The sequence below is a fragment of the Lagopus muta genome, chromosome 4, assembly GCF_023343835.1.
Source record: "Lagopus muta isolate bLagMut1 chromosome 4, bLagMut1 primary, whole genome shotgun sequence".
NCBI lineage: Eukaryota > Metazoa > Chordata > Aves > Galliformes > Phasianidae > Lagopus > Lagopus muta.
This window is the reverse complement of record NC_064436.1, coordinates 16,455,117-16,472,914: the sequence shown is the minus strand read 5'-3', so window position 1 is coordinate 16,472,914 and position 17,798 is coordinate 16,455,117. Positions and strand designations below refer to the sequence as shown.

General features: G+C 36.2%; 1 protein-coding gene across 15 annotated transcripts in view; it reads right to left on the bottom strand.

The window, feature by feature from the left end:
- CCSER1 (coiled-coil serine rich protein 1) overlaps nucleotides 1–17,798 on the bottom strand; it is a 620,464-nt gene that overhangs the window by 530,759 nt on the left and 71,907 nt on the right. For all 15 annotated transcript variants that reach the window (XR_007376361.1, XM_048941935.1, XM_048941933.1 and 12 more), the window contains one exon: nucleotides 16,574–16,761. Coding sequence is in view for 14 of the 15 variants with exons in the window: in XM_048941935.1 (XP_048797892.1) it covers nucleotides 16,574–16,761 (188 nt within the window). In the remaining variant the exon portion in view is untranslated. The remainder of the gene's footprint in view (nucleotides 1–16,573; nucleotides 16,762–17,798) is intronic.

The following is a 17,798-nucleotide window of genomic DNA, read 5'->3' as shown; positions in this document are numbered from 1 at the left end:
AGGAAAGGTTTATTAAGAGAAATGGTATCTCTTATCAACCTCATATTAATGCTAGAAAAAAAAAAAAAAAAAACAGACAAGTTCCCTGGACACAGAAACATCTTTGAGGATAATTACGTATTACTTAAAGAACTGGCCTCGAAGAAGGATTTATGTGACAAAAGCCTGTTGATTTTTTTCTTCTTTTTCAATTAGACTAATAAAACACATTCCCTATATTGCTCACATCTGTCTGCACTGTGGTGCAGCACATCTTTGATCAGAATAACTACCTTTTCACAACATCTGCGGAACTCTGTGCAAGTGGGTGATAAATGAATTAAATAAAATAGAATATAAAATTAATGGCTGACAGATTAGCTGTTATGATCAGCAGAATCATATATATGTGTATATATATGTGTAGCCCTTGGAAAAACAGAAAACATTAAGAATAGCAAAACAGCTGGAACAAAGTAAATCTGAATACACATTATTTGCGACAGCACACTGAAATAATTTAATGTCATCTTAGTGAGCTACAACAGGACTTCAGTGAATTTAATTGATAACATGAAATACGTATTGCTGTCTGCACTCTGTGTTCTTTAATGCATAAATAGTTGTACCAGCTTTACAGAAAACAGCACATTGGAAAACTGCCAGATATGCACAAATTTAGAAAGAACTACTCTCTTCTCTTAGAGAAATGCTTTATGAAGAACTAAATGTTCATATCATTAGCATGAGTAACATTTGGGTATATATATACTTTGCATGCAAGAATTCGTCTTCCTGGGAAACAGGGTGTATTTTACCCTGCAGAACTAAGATATTCAATGCTACTGTAGCAATCAGCTATACACAAAGAAGTGAATCAAATCTGACCTGAGTATGCTTGCCTTTCTATACCAATTATTTTCTGAAAAGCTTCACAGAATATTATTTCGTTGAAATCAAACCTTTTCATAGAATCTTACAATAATTCAGGTTGGAAAATACTTTATAGATAACCTAATTCTACCCTCCTGGCCTGGGCAGAACATCCCAAAGCCTTCCTGGTCACCTAGTAACTAAAAGGGTGGCAGGACCTAAAAAGATTTCATGGATTGCTTCTCCAATAGTGTTACCCCACAGGGGTCTGCCTGTCCACTGGGGCCTAGACCAGAGACCTGGGGGCTGTGTTCCAAAATGCTTACTAAGGAAGAGCTGTGCTAGTGCAGGGACATCACTTCAGCACACACTGGCCCATACTCACCCTCTGTGCTGTGCCCATAGCATTCACCAGCATTCTTCAGCATGTAGATTTCTTCGTGGCAAAAATATGGCCTGAATGAACTCATACCATTTCTAAGTGCTACTCAATCTTTCGTTCTTTTGGACTACAACTCACTTTGGCAGACAGTGCAACATAAAGGTTCTTCAGTAAGTTCTAAGGTTAAGTTCTTTTCTATGAGAGTGGTGAGGTGCTGGAACAGGCTGCCCAGAGAGGTTGTGGATGCCCCATCCCTGAAGGTGTTCAAGGCCAGGTTGGATTAAATGTTATTTAATGGTCTGGTATTAAATGGGGAGGTTGGTGGCCCTGCATGTGGCAGGGGCGTTTGAGATTCATGATCCTTAAGGTACCTTCCAACCCTGGCTGTTCTGCAATTCTGCGACAGGCAGATCAAGAACATTGAAAGGAAACCCATCAAGAAACTCAACAGCACAAATGGGATTCACTACCAAAAAACAACACGCACTAAAGAACAAAAGTATAAAGAGTTGGAATGATACGAGCCTTCACCGTGTACCCTCCACTGATTCAAATGAGTGATTTGCCACAGATGTTCAGAAACATCAAGAACCATCAGGGAAAAGACAACAAAAGGTGCCTACATACGTTTTGCAGTGCAGACTGCCCTCTATGAATCTGCCTCATGACTGCAACACCAGCATGTTCAGCCTGGAGAACAGAAGGCTCCAAAAAGATCTGATGGCAGCCTTTCAGCATCCAAAGGGAGGCATAAGAAAGTAGAATGACTCTACCAGGATCTATTGTGACAGGACAAGGGGAAATGGTATCAAACTAAAAGAGAGAAAATTGAGACTTGATTGAGACTGGATAAAAGAAAAGAAGTGTGGAATTTTTTTGTTGTTTTTGTTGTTTGTTTGTTTCTTTTTGTCTTTTTTTCATACAATAAGGGCAGCGAGGAACTGGAACAGGCTGCCTAGAGAAGTGGTGGATGCTCTGATCGTAGAGACATTCAAGACCAGACTGGACAACCTAAGCAACCTTATCTAGCTGTAGACATCCCTGTTCATTGAAAAGGAGTTGGAATGAAAGACCTTTAAAGGTCCCTTCCAAACCAGAGAGTTCCATGATTGTATATGCAAAAACCTCACTCTGTTCAACTGAAAAGCAATTAATGAATAAATAAATAAAATAAAGAAGATACCTCTGTTTACAACATACAAGCAGCTTTAAGGAAAAAAAAAAAAAAAACCAACAAAACCAGATACTAAAAGATGCACTTAGCTGCAGCTACAGAAGACAAAGTGAGGCCTAGTAGCTGGAAGTAAACATATTTAAAATGAACAGTGAAAGTTCATGATCTTAGTGGTCTTTCCCAACCTTAATGCTTTGATGATTAATTTAGAAATTAGGCTTTTTTTTTTTTTAAGGGAAAGAAGAAAAAAAAAAAAGGGATAACCAAAGGGTAGGCGTTTTCTTTCTTCATATTTTTGCTATCGTTATTCCACTATAACCTATTTTCTATTGCAGAGAGGTAGAGAAGCATCTGGTAGGATTTTATTGCATGTCCAATTTAACAAGTCTAACCAGAGGATCCAGTGATCTTTCTTCTGTTGAAACCTGTGGCTAAGTACGTACCAGGAATTTCTTTTACATCACCTCTTGTATACACACAAGTAATTGTAAGCTCTGTTCTTTTTTTTTTTTTTTTTTGACCTCATCTACTGTGAAGTTCTGTCATACAACGTGCCCTAATAGGTACCTTCTGCTTAGACCTCATACTACCTCCTATCTCAGTAAACACACCAAAGAGCAAAAGTAGACTGACTGGTCTTGGTCTAGAAATACTATTAGTAAAAATAATTTTCAACTGTGTAAGAAAAAAAAAAGCTACAATTGAAGGACTCACGGGCAGTAACAGACTTTTTCTTTTAATCATACACATATAACCTTTCAGTTCATACTTAGAAATGTTGTTACAAACATATTGAGTTCCATTCAAAACTGTTGTTATTGTGAAGCCACTCACAAGAGTAAAATAAATTATAATTTTGGTCTGCCCTACATTATGTATTGTTTGTACTTAAAAGAACTAGTCCTTCAAAAATCTATTATAATGTAAATTTTGTAGCGTTCGTGTGCAAATCCTGCATATAGCAACAGCATATTAAAACAGAAAACAGGTTTGAAATGAAATCCTAATTCAGATAAGGATGTGCTAATCCTTTCTGCTCACCTTGAATATGAAAGTAACTTGCAGTACATCAACAGGAAAATGTTGCCTGAAGCTACATTTTTGAGCCTTTGAATATGGAGAATTAATAAAAGCAGAATTTTCCTTTTCTGCTTGCCAAACTATTCTAAATATGAACAAAGCAGGATTGAATCTGTATATTGTTTATTCAATTTTTGGTAAACAAACACGGCTTGCCATCATAACAGAGAGACAGAATAATGATCAGTAAGTTAGTTCACCATCTTTTAAAACACATGCTAATGATTAAATGATGCAATCATGAAAAAGTTTTTAAACACATAGGGCTATTGGGTATTTTCTCCTCGCATCAGCCAGGCTCGTGAACAACTTAGCATTGGCAGCTTCATGTGTTAGCTCACAAAAGAGAGCCCCATTAAACAGACAAAAACGTGCATTACAGAGACAACAGAAGATCCTTAAACCTGGTTATCAGACACCCTACTGCATGGAATTCTTTAAATAAATACTGAACAACAATGAGTATCTTTGAACTCCTCTAGTTAATAGACCTTACAGGCCTCCTACAGAGTGGCTATAAATATGCTTGAAGAAATCTGTGTATCACTTCATACCATTTTATAATGCTACAATTGCCTTTGTCATGCAGACTGCATAGAAGGGTGAATGCACTCCAAGACCAAAACCATGCATTAATGGTTTTCCTTTCTTGTGTTAGAAAGCAAAGCATCCCTGCTTGGCTCTATTCTCTTCCACCTGTAGGCCCTTCCAGTAGACAGCTGAGTCCTCTTAAAGCAGCAAGCTCAGAGTAGTTTGGCATCCAGCTTCCCAACTCAAGTTATTAAAACAAGAATTGCTGTGATTCATGAACCATGGCTGAATGGCCGACTATTCCTTTCAACTCAAGTTCAGGATTTGTATTCATCTATCTGTATCTTTTTGAAATAAAAACCTCACAAAGACACCAACATGCTGAGATTCATTGCTTCATCTTAGTGGAATATAAAACCAATGAAGAATCCGACACCAGAAACCCCCATCCTAAATCTGTCTATTCTCAAGGTTTCATTTACACAAGTTTTGTGGGCTACTACTCACTTTTCAATGGGTTATTTTACTCCCAGCTTTGCATTTGGGTACAGAAAAATAGTAAGGACATATTTGTTTTCCACTATGTTCTTATTTTAGATACACTGAGAAATAATTACGAAATTAAACTTACATAAAAATGAAACATTGAAGAGCAATTTCTAGCCATTTTGTATTCTTAAGTCATCAAAAATAATTTTTGTATGGAACACAATATGAAGCAAACACTTTTTCCTCATTTTTCACACCAAACTACTAAACAAATTCATGCTATCCAACTAACACAAGTAAATTTGGAAAACTTAAGCTTCAAAATCAAATATTTTCACGATACTTCTGCAAGATGCTTAGCATACCAAAAAATAAAAAGTGTTCTGAAAACATTTATCATTGTATTTTAAATACAGTGTAAATTGCATGCATGAAGGAGTGTTTTTGTTTAAAAAAATAAATATATATATATATATATATATTAAGAGGGTTTGGCTTTGAAGTCAAGCTACTCAAATTTTTAGATATAAATAGTATATTCATTCACTGGAATATACAAATATCTATTTAATGCAAATTCGCCCTTTCTGTTATCTTGTTTCTAAACTATAGTTTCTTGTGGAATTAATTTTCCTTCTGCTTTAGTTCTACTCTAAGAAAGCCAATAGTTGAATAGTTTTACAGCTGGTATTTGAAACAGAGATTTCTTACTTAGTGACAACTCATTTGATTAGAAGACATACAAATTTTTCATGCTACAATACAATGATTGAAAATATTCTCCTTTTAATTTCTTATTCCAGTCATAAACTTAAGAAGTGAATCAGGATAACCACAAGCTAACATAATACACTGTAGCTTTATAACTGATTTACATTCAGTACACTTTATGTTAAGTAAAAAACACATCCTTAATATGCTGAGTCAACAGTATCTGAAGACCAGTTGTGATTTTTTTCAGTCTTTCCTTTATTACTTTTTCCCTTCCCACACTATTTTTAAATTACCTGCCAAAGGAATGGGGATTACAAAGAAGTCAAGCTTAGGAGGAAAACAGAATTTTCCCCAAAAATAACTTTAGTCTGACATGGAGAAAAGAGAGAAAAATCCTGATTCCGTATCTCTGGTGATCAGTTTAACAGCATAGGCATGCACGGGGTATACTAGTTACTAGTCAGGCACCTATGAAAATCTGTCACTACAAGATCCATCTTACACTGATCTTTAACAGAAGGCCGTTTGACAGTGCATTTTTAGCTAATATTGGTACAACAAAACAAACAAAAAAAACCAACTCACAGAGTTTTTTTCTGCTTAACACCCCTGGCTAGTAATTCCCATACAGCCACATCACTCCCTACAGTGTAGCACAACAACTGTAGTTAAATAGATTAGGATTAATTCATCCAGCAACTATTTGATTATTTTTGGCCACAACTTCCTGACTAGCAGAAGCTCTGAAGCATAGGGTTTAAATAGTAAAAATACCATCAAAAGAAAAAAGACGACAAGATCATTTCATACTTCCCTCTGAAATACTGATACCTAATTCTCTTCTAAAGTTCACTTTCCTATTAGCAGTTATATGCTGTCCTGTATGCAGTTCTGACCTTAATTAGTTTGCAGTCCTGTTTTTCCCCCTCCTCTGTCTAAGTCCACTTAATTTAACCTCAGTCTTACTCTGGAACTATTCAGATAAATTTTAATGCATTGCATTAGCATTTATAGATATTGCCCTAAAGAACACAAATGTATTTAAGGAATTGACTCATCACATAATCCTTAACCACAGATTTAAGAAAAATATTTAATGTTTCATGCCTGTAACCTAAGGGACAGAAAGGTGGAATCTACTGAATAGCTGTGAAGAGTTGCAGCCTTGTATCTCATGATTAACAGGTGAAAGGACAAAACCATACAGAAACAGGAATGCTGTTGTGTATCACAAAAAAAGAGCAAAATTGTCACACCAGAAAGAGTTTACCTTGCATGAAGGCTTCCATCAACAAACAAAGAAAATACTCACAGCACTAACATCTATGTGGTTTAACTTTGATCGGAGTTAACATGAATGAAAAGTGTACAGAAGCATTTCTATGAATCAAAATGCAAAAAAAAAATCTTTTTCCTTTTTTCTTGACCTCATATAAGCCTTTAAAAGGGAAAGTGTTTCAAAAGAAAATACATAGCTTTGATAGCAAGATCAAAATGCTTTCCATGTCACCTCTGTTCTTAAAGCGTACTGAAGAAAACGATAACTTCTTAGTCTAGTCTGGAGAAAAACACTCTGATAACACGAATAGGGAAAGTAAGGAAAGAGACCACCGTGCATACTGACATATTTACAGCAGGAAATTTGCATTGCAGTCCTCTTTCAGGTCAAGTGTCTGACAGATTGTTGCCCTCAAAGCGTTTTTAACAGGCTGCCTTTTTTCCCCATAAATAATGTCTTTTAGAGGGAACATTCACAGAAAATAAGACTAGCCTCTGCATTTCAGTATTCCAGGTAAGAAGTCACTGCTTTTTTTTCTTGGAAAGCATTTCTGACAGCTCTTGACCTTTTTAGTTCCCTGCTACTCCCAATTCCTGCCTAAATTACAAATAATTTTGAAGAGAAAAAAAGTTGCTTCCCTTTCTCTAGCTCTTTGCGTTGACCAGCTTCCCATCTCCTTACTTTCAGAGCCCCACTACCACCCAGACCTCCTAATAAGCTTCCTTCCTTTCTGATGCTTAATCATTTCCTTTTCCACATAACCTGCAGTGAGCAACACCCTGTACTTAGTCCCAGTTTTCTTATTTTCAGTGCTTTCACACTTACCAGCACTTGATAATCTCGCCCATGTCTCAGAGACAACTCAACCCATCCTCCAACAAGTCCTAACTTTTCTTTATCCTCACCATTCTTTTTTGGATCCATTCTCTCACTTTCCCACACTTCCACTTTCTTCACTCCAGTCTGCAGACTCAAAGTATGTCTGCTGAGACAGAAGTCTGCCAAGTCGACAAATTTATAAAGACAATTTCATTTAACTGATTACTCTGATTTAACTGTTTACTCGTTTTACTTCACACAACACAAAGTTCACATTGCTTATTTTAAGATCATTTTTTTCAAAAATACCTCCCAAATATTTAAAATTTGATCATTTTGGGTGGGAATAATGTAGTCAAAACTGGCGGGTTTTGCTTTTATCAGCTACAACATGCCAAAAAAGATGACAGGAGACTTCTCATGAAAATGCAAACTTTTGATTTATAGAACAGTCAAAACTAGCCTAATTTCTTTTAACATATTCCAAAAAGTTATCCAGTGAATAATCTCGTAGGAGTCTTTCTTAGCAGACGACATGAGCTCTGTTTCAGCGCTGTCTATTTTACTGGATCATACATAACAGGGTGGCTATGTAGGAGTAATTTAAAACACGCATATGAATAAAAGGCAGTTCAGTAAGAGAAATGGAAGCCTTCCTTTTTGCCCAATCTGAGTAAACAGAAATATACTTTGGTGGACAATCTTCCAGTGCTCCTGGAATAATTCAAACTCCCCGTCACACTACAGATGTTCAAGATCCCGAAGCAGGCTATTTCTAAGCATTTTAACTCCCCTTCCTAGCTTCTCTTTGGTACCAAAAACTGGATTTAAAATAAATGCTGTAAAATGAATTGTAATAGCTGTTACTACTTCTCAAGCGGTATGCTTCTCTATCAGCTCTGAATCATAACAGCTATCCAGTCTGCTTACCTCATCTCAGCCAATTATCTGAAACAAAAACTCTTCAAGAGCAAGAAAGCTTTTCAAACCACAAAAATTCAAAATGTATCTATTTCCATATATAAAAAAACAATTACAAAAATAAGCACTTCTGTCCTGAATTTAAACTACAATAATTTCAGTTAAGTATATGATGGTTCATGAGTTTTTGTTTGTTGTTTATTTTTTTTTAATGAAAATTTCTAATGTACTATGAAAATTCAAAAGTAGGTATGTTTAAGTATTCACAAGGCCTGTTATTTTAATGAACTTTATTAGCTTTATTGAATGAATGGCATGAATATAAAAAAGGATCTCTAATGCAAAAAGAAGTTTTTCAATGCCGCATTCCTTTCTGAAGGATATAATTATATTTCTGCTTGTTCATCCTTTACAAGGCGGATTAACCTAGATAAGCATTCCCAAACCTAATTTCTGTATGTCTATCGATTACTTGTCATGCAAAATGTGATCCAGTCTTTATTGGTTAAGCGCTCGCTTGACTCTCAGTGAGAAAACACTGCTCTAGAAGACAAACTTCTGTAGTCTGCAGACAGTTTTTCAGCCACTGTTATGTCCTTAACCCTCATCTAAGATAGCTTCCAGCAACACACTGGGAAGACAAGAGAAACTGCAAACAAATTATCCAATAATTTCATTTTCTTACCTGATAACATTCTTTTCACCAATCAAAGGTACCAAAAGCATGGGAGCACCCTACCCTGAATTGCTACAGCCTGAGGGAAAACAGGATATTTATTCTGAGCACAGTGTCACATACGAAAATGGATTAAAAAAAAAATAGGTAGGTTATGCAAAAGCACCATACTTTATAAGAACCCTCTCAACAAGACAGGTCTTGGTCACTTTTTGAGAGACCTTAACAAAACAGTAAGGTAATAAATACAACAGGAAGTAAGAAGAATTGGAGCTCAGTTTGTAACTGCAAAAAGGCCAAGGCCAATTTTCAGCTTTTACAGCCATGAAAACCAAGTGAGTACTAATTAAGGTGGTTGTTTTCCAAGACATTTTATACTCACTAGTCATAAACTTCAACTTAACTGATTAAAATCTTCATTAGCTGTCTGCTTTAGAGAAGTCACCTGCTAATTTCTGTTTTCATACTGTACTTGGCTAAGCTTCTTTGGAGACCTGAGCTAATGAGGAAAAAGAATTACAGCTGCAGAAATGCTGTCTTTGCTAAGGGCATCTCTCATGGATGTGATGGTAGACTTCTAGTGCATAAAAGCTATTAAAATATCTACTTTTTCTTACAAAGGATTATTTCTCAACACAAATAACAGATAAAAACATTTTCCATGAAAGTATTTTACTCATTGCATAACAAACCCTCTTTCATTTTGAAATGCAAGCACAGTATTGAAATAAATCAGCTATGCTAGGTCACAAAATCAGAGAGCCTGTCTCCATCAGCAACGATTCTCAGGTTCTTCATACCTGTGTCCCATCTACATGTAGAAAAGAGCTAGTACACAAGCACATGGAGTACTTCAGATTGTACTACCTCTTAGAATTCTTCCATAAATAACACATTGGTTCCTGGTGGCTTCCTTCCTCCTTCGCACCTCCACATGCCCACTTGCAGCTTATGGGAATTCCCTGTCAATCATTTTTTTCCTCTGGCATGCCTGGCTCCATAGTGTAGGATAAAGAAATAAAAGAGAGTAAGGGAGCACACACATAGGGACAATCCTAATCTCTGGGGGTTCACTATTTCTTACCACTGCATCATATCTACAGGCAGAGCGTGCCAGGGGAGTGACCAGTGGTACAAGTAAGTTGGAAGAGCAGTAAGAGATATGTCAAGGAGATCTGTTAAGTCTCCCTACAGCTGCCTGATGTGACATTTTACACTTGGATTCTTATCTCTCCCCACTATTAAAGAGCTTGGAGCACATACGAGGGTGGGTCACAGGGACTAGTAAAGACAGAGCCAGGATCTGCTTACTGGTGCTCAACAGAAGCAAACAAAAAACACAAGGAAATCAGGAAGAAAAGAACAAGAATATGCTTTCCTACCCACTGATCTGTCCTTTTTCACTATAAATCCTAGCTGACACAGTTTTGAGCATGGATGTAGGATCAGAAAATCTCTGAAGTCATCTTCCAGTCTTGCTGACACTGTTCTACTGATAAAAGTATTGCAAAAGACAGCAGAGACCAAATTAAACTTGTTGGAGGATTGTTTGATCCATGGTAAAACTGTGACATCTTCCACACCTCCACAGCATGGCAGGCACTGAGTAGAAAGTAAAAATCTCTACCAAACTGACTAGTCTCTTTGGACACAAAGGTAGCAATATATAGATTTTAACAGACCACATTGTATAGACTGAAGGCCACAAAATGGTGTTTTTCAATGCCACTACATAACAATACTGCTACCATATTGGCCTGTACTCTGAACACGTGCTTATAGAAAGTGTGATGATGAATAGGAAATTAAAATACCGAAGTCCAAATAAACTAGAACAATTATTTTTCGGCCTGACAAATATAGCTGTTCAAATATTATCAATCACTATTTCATATTTTAACACATCACAAGATATTTCTGTTAAGAAATCAATCTTTGATGTTATGTAGAAAAAGAAATCCTAAAAAAAATTATCAATTGAAAAAGTAGATTGAGAAAACAGTGCCTCTTCACATTAACAGGCAAAAATGCTTGTGGTAAGTACTAAAACTAACAGAAGCGTTAGAAAAACCCATGCATCATGTGATTTACACTTAGCTGTTTGTCAAGATTTTAAAACTTAAGTATTCCACAAAAACAGGAAAACAGAAAAACATATCTAACACATTACAGAGGGCACCCTTCTACAGTTTTGTAAGTCTAATTCTCTGTGAATTAATTCAGGAAATACTTACAAGTAAAAATTGAAACTGTAATAGAAAATATGAGATGAATTAATTTGGTTCTATATTCAGTATGTAATGCTAATAACCTTATTCTCCTTTCTACCAGCATTAATGCAATTGTATTCAACTGGAGAACTTCTACCCGTATAAAAACAATAGTTTACCCTTTTATGGATTATAAAGATTGTGTCCTTAAAGAGATAACATTACAGAATAAGTAGTAAGTAAAATCTAAATTATTATATTATTAATTTAATTTTTTAATATTGAGTTAATTGATCTCAAGAATTCCAAATATATAGCAACAGCAATCTGATTAAAAAAAAAAAAAAAATAACCACTACCTTAAAAATTGAGTTTTACACTTAAGACATAAGTTTTCCACACAGTATTTAACTGAAAACTTTCTAGTTGACCTAAAAATCCTAAGCAAAATTCTTAAATCCCAATTTGCTGTTTCAATTTTTGTGAGTTTGGTTTTTTGCTAACAGTATGAGAAAGGCTCTTTATCTGTGCTAAATTATGAACACCATGTCTATACTACTGCTTATCTACAGTCAGTAGTTTACTCCCATTTAGACCGTACATCCTTATACCATCAAAGAAATCATAACATTTTTTCCTTTAAGTGGCTTCCACAGTTTCCTTCCACAAAGGAAGCACAATGTCAAACTCATTCCAAGTGGGGGAAAATTTGTTATGTTACTACAAAGTTAGTTAGAAACAAATGCTGTCAAATACACTTTACACAAGGAGCAAACTGTTGCCTTACAGGGCTTGCTCAAACAGTTCAGTAAGAATTCATGTTGCTAAGTATTCTCCCCTGAGAAGACCAATATAGCATAGATGAATTGAATTAAGCAGAAATCTCATAATTGAATGGCAGTAGAAAATGTAATGCTTATTTTAACTACGAAAAAATCTTGTGTGAACATCACAGATAAGAGACTTAAAATATGTACAGCACACTAACAACAGGTTGCAGTTACTCAGAGGAAACATAACCTTGATAGCTGTAAAGAAGGTTATGTAGAGAATATTAAAGGAGCATAGACATTCTGCTTACCTGGTTCTTTTTTTTTTTTTTTTTTTTTAAACAAAAGTTTTGATATATCAAAAGATTGATATATATATTGATATAAAAAGAAAAAAGATTGTTTTGGTTTGGTTTTGAATCTGAAATGAAAGCCCAAAAACTCACATTCTCTCCATAACCTTTCACTCACTGCTTTGGCTGTCAGGACAGAAGCTTATCTGCTATTAGAGAAATTAAACATCTACATGTTTCCAGTCTGTGGATAAAGAGGTAGTGTTTCCCATCAGGCTGTCTCAAGCCTTCACAGGTCACAAAAACAACCATCTTCAATTCCAAATATGTCTGCTTGCTACCTACTGTAACTTATGAGCCGTTCAACTCACTTGATGACAACTCACTTCAACTCACTTCATTTGACATCTTCCACTTTACAAATTAGCCACAGATTTCTTGAAAATCTCATCTTTGAAATGACCTCAGTACCAACTGTCACAATGTATGAAGCAGAAAATCAGGTCCACTCGCAGGGAGAAAATAATGGAAGAAGAAGTATAAGCAACTTGGAGCAAATAGGAAAACCATTTCTATCTTCACCAGACTAGAAGACAAGCTAGTTTTATCCATGCTCCATGTTTCAACTGACAGAGAAAAATAAGAAAACCATTTCAACTTTTACTCCCTCACTCTTCAAGCAGCCTCAGATGTACAACCTGTGCCACCTCCTTAGGAAGCTGCCGAGAAGAACAAGGTCACCTTTCATCCTCCCTTTCTGCAAGCTTGATAAATACAGTATTTCCAGCCTCTCATCACAGGACATACTTCCCAGCCCTGCTACCAGCTTTGCTGCCCTCCTCTGGGCACATTCAAGTGCCTTAACATCCACTGTAAACTATTGGACAAAGAACTGCATACAGTATTCAAAGTGAACCTTGACCAAGGGCAAGTACAGCGTGATGATCACCTCTTTCAATCAACTGGCTGAGCTGTGTTGAATTCAAGCCCTCCTATTATAAAATGGAAGCCTGCAATAGCCTATGAAATACTTTACTGGATTCCATTACCTTTTTATTCCACATACTGTTTCAAATGCATATTGTAAATATATTTACAAAGATGTTAGATATTCGAAGTATTGCTACATACTAAGTGTAATGCAAATGTGTGTTAGCATAGGATGGATGAGAATAAAATCTGCAGTGACCTGGTGACCAGCGTGCATCTTCAGAAATGATCTCACTTCAGTATTGTGTTGGCATTTGTAGGCAAGGCAAAAGATAAAAACTGTGAAAGGAAATGAAGAAAGTTTTGTGACAACCACAGTTACTCCAGACAGTGTGGGAGAAAGCGTGAATACAACTGCTTTACTGTTTAACAAGTGGGCAATGAGGACCTGCATCATTGTTGAAGGTGAGGGAAAAAAGCTGAAATGACCTTAGGCCATAGGAGTCCTTTAACTGGAAACAAAAAGTTTTATCTAAATAAATTAGAATCATGGGGAAGAAGCAAAGCAAGAAAGGATACAGTCAAAGCCACATTCTGGAAAAAAGTGCAGATCTAATTGAAATGGCACAAATAGGTAAGACTGCTTTGCTGCAGGGAAAAGAAGAAAAGGCAAAGCAGAGTGCAAGCATACAAAACTTTACCTGCAAGGATGAGAACTTGTATGTCAATTTAAGAAGCAGCAAACTCACAACATTTAGACAAAATTATAGTATGAGAAACTGAAGAAAAACTTGGGCTCAAGTGAATGCCCACATAGAGAAGTGAGAGCCTACAGAACACAAGGGTCAGTAGTAACATTCACTCACCAAGAAAGCAAAAAGCAGAAAAATTGGGTCTTTTTAAGTTATGTAGTGCATATGCTAAGAGTCAGGTGTGTGCAAGAACCAGTCCACAGTCAAATATGTTTTTTGTAGTACAGAGACACAAAGACAAAGGCACATATGTCAGAGCCAAATGTAAGTAGACTATTGCATATATTTTATGGAACAAAAACATGCATGTCATGTGCTTAAAACATAGAGCAACTCAAGTATTGAGCACAATGGTCTATGAATTCCAACAGAACTCTTAAATTTGTTGTTTTGTTGTTCTTGTTTTTTTAAGCCTAGAGTAACATACTCTAGCAATTTTCATTGACATCTTCCCATAAAACACTTTTGTTTCTAATGACTGACCATATTTACAACTGGCTTTTCAAATTCTTTGCTTTTTGGTTGTTCTTGTTTGTTTGTTTGAAGAGCAAACTATATTCTTTTAAAAAATCTATTCTTTATTACTGATGAAAGTTAGACATGCGATACTGATCTTTTCATCACACTTCCATGAAAAGTGATGGATCATTTTGTTGCTCTGGTTGACCTCAACTTCCACTGTTAATTTTAAGTATTCCAGCACATGAACTCTTTTTCCCGTGATGATCTTAAACGAAATTACTTTAAGTGATGTGGGAACTTGATCAGATTATTTTAAATGTGATTATTATGGTACTCTCTTATATTTCAACTACTCAAATTTCTGTTCTTTTTATTGATCTTGCAGGGCTGCATATTTTAGGTCATTCAGGTATTTTACCATGCTGACTAGCAGTTGCTTTTTTTGTTTGTTTTTTTTTTTTTTTTTTTTGTTTGTTTGTTTTTTCCCCACAAACAACAGCAACAAAATCTGTATGCATTGGAAAGAAGAGGAGCTATGGGAATATGGAAGACAGCCACATCCTCTATCAATCCAAGATGTAGTTTATTTGTCTCCATGTTACGTCTATATATTTTAAGTGGTAACTGATAATGTAATGGTCTGAACATATTAACGCCCAGAGTTACTATCAAAACATGTATCTCTTTAAATTGCATCTGTATCAACCATACGTATTTGACAGGATTTTATTACACAACGTGGGCTAGTCGACAAAGTGTTCCAAAAAAAAATATGCCCTGAATTTCAGTTTTCATCCTTTGTGCAGCTTAGTAATGCTTGATTCTCAAACAGTTTTTGGTTAAATATTGACATCTTGTGGCATAAATCAGTCACTGCAAGAATGACTCTCAATACAATGCCTATTCTGATGAAAACATACATAATTAGTAATCTGAGCAGTTAATTTCACACATCTGTTTCAGTTCATTATTTACACAGCTAGGAAGTCAGCACATTTGCAGAAAGGGTTTTTTTTTTTTTTTTTTTTTCCATTACACATCCAGATTATTAATTAACTTTCAGAGCCTCACAAATGAATCAATGCCACTGCTAGAGGACCTGCCAACCCTCTTGGTACATTTGATACACACTGTAGGAGATTGATCTATCTAAGCCTTTACTGCCTGTCTTAGAAAAGAACACTACTATCATGCAAGCATATTACGTTGAGAGAATTGTTTAGGAGGAAGAACAGTTATTCAAACTCTTGAATCTCCAAGTTTGGGTTTTTTCTCCTCCCCTGTACAAACCTAGAATCCCCCCAGTTTATCTATTTCCCATTCCCCTCTGGGCAGGCAGCAGAACAATCCCATGCTGTATGCCAGCAAGAACAAAAACAAATGAACTTCTGGAAGACTTCTGGAATATCAAATAAAGTACCCCAAACTCAGAACAGCTGTAGAACTTATTTTAGCGATTTATATAAACTGAAGAGTGGATGCCATTGCCGTATATGTTTGATCTTAGCATCTTTTTTTTCCTCTCACCTGAAAGTATATGCACAAGCATAAATTACATTCATCCTAAAATGTTCATTCTCACTCCCTATAGGACAGCACATAATGTCAGTCCTTCCTTTTATTACTCTTTCACCCTAAAAAGGGTCTGAAGCACTAACCCACATCAATCCAACATGTCAGAGATTTCCCAATTGAAAAATCAGAGGGATTTTCAAGAGTTCTCAGAAGGGATGATTTCCTCTCCCTCCTTACCTTGCTCTTAGGGTGAAAGCACTGAACTTTCTCACCTGTTTTGGAAGGGACTATCCAGACCTTTCCATGATCAGCTTCCTTACCAACCAATTCCTCTCTACATAACTACTCAATTTCATCTCATTCTCATTGTGCATGATTCAGTGCAATAACTACAACAGTAAAACTCAAAATGTTGCCCACTGTACTGCATTTCAGCAATATTCATACTGAATTTTGCTGTAGTCGACTCTCCCAGTATTTTTATCCCAGGCAAATCTATGAAGCACAACTATTTAACAAGCTCTTCACCACAAATGTACAATACTTCCCGCAATGTAACAGCCTGAAAAAAAAAAAAAATTCCATCTCTGTTGCTCAGCCTGAACCACGTTTTGAAAGCTCAACTCCACATTTAAGTTACATTTTACCATCTTGCATATTTGCTGCTTAATATAGCTGCACTAGTAAATGAATTAAAAACACACACACACAGCAATCAACTCACCATGCTGTTCATTTTTGAAGAGGATGAGCTTGCTCTCTGCTTCCGTAGGCTGTTAAGTTCTTCTGCATTGCCATCCTTTGGTTTTATGATCAGTCGACTGCTTCCAGCAGTGCCTTCCGAGGAGGATCTGAGTCTCTTCTCAATAAATCTGCCTTCTCGGTATGGACTGAAGCTATTGGCAAGATCAACTACAAATAGACATGCAATCAGCAAGCGTTACAGAGAATTATTCTCCACAAATATTTTCTTACAGAAAACACTTCACTTCAAATGCTTAGCAAGGAATCACATAAAATTGTAACAGTGATAATTTCCATAAGGTATCCTGTAGAAAACAGATCCTATTGAACTAAATAAAACATAGCCTTTCCTTCTTCTCGCTCTTCGTTCTTGGAGGCTTCCAAACTATTGTCCAATAAAATCTACCAGAAAAACTATCACTGATACCCTGGTGCAAAAAACATAACCTGTCTTATCTTATCCCTAACTTCTGTAGGGCCAGGTCACAGCTTTGTTAGAAGCGTATAGCACAGTTCTTCATCCATGCTCTCCAAACTCATATTGCAGGATGCATCCCAGACCTCAACTCCCATTAAGTAAAATAACATCGGAAAAAGAGGAGAAAATTACGTTTTCAAGTGCTAGGTCAACTTCAGAGATGGGGAAAAATGGAAAACAAAATAACATAATGTCCTAGTGATATCAGTATTCCACAGCATGACATCATGCAACAGGCTGTTGGGTATAGAGACATAGTGCACTGTGGAGCTGTACTTCCTAGTCTCATGTTCTCTATAGCAGTTTCACATGTGTTCTAATTCTCCACGACGAAGATACACTGAGATGTAATGTTTCCCAAGGGCTTCCACATGACCTATGATTCCTGGTGACAGGGGTGGTTTTTTCCAGCAGCCCAGCAAGCAACAGCATGGTAATAGACTTCTTTTTCTCCTCACTCATTTGAGTTATTAATTGTAACTCTTTTTATTATCACCTTACATTCTTTTACCATTCGTAGTAAATTTGTTATCCCTTCTTAATTGGATCATTTTTCTTCCCTTCTCCCCAGAAGGGGAGTAAGGGGTCCCCCTGCCCAGTCGTACTTGAAATCATGACACATAATAAATGTAACACACGTGAAAATCTTAATTTCTTATGCCTTTTGCAAGAAAGCAGACATTTCCTTAACAGCTTTACAAAAAGGAAAAAAAAAAAAAAAAAAGTA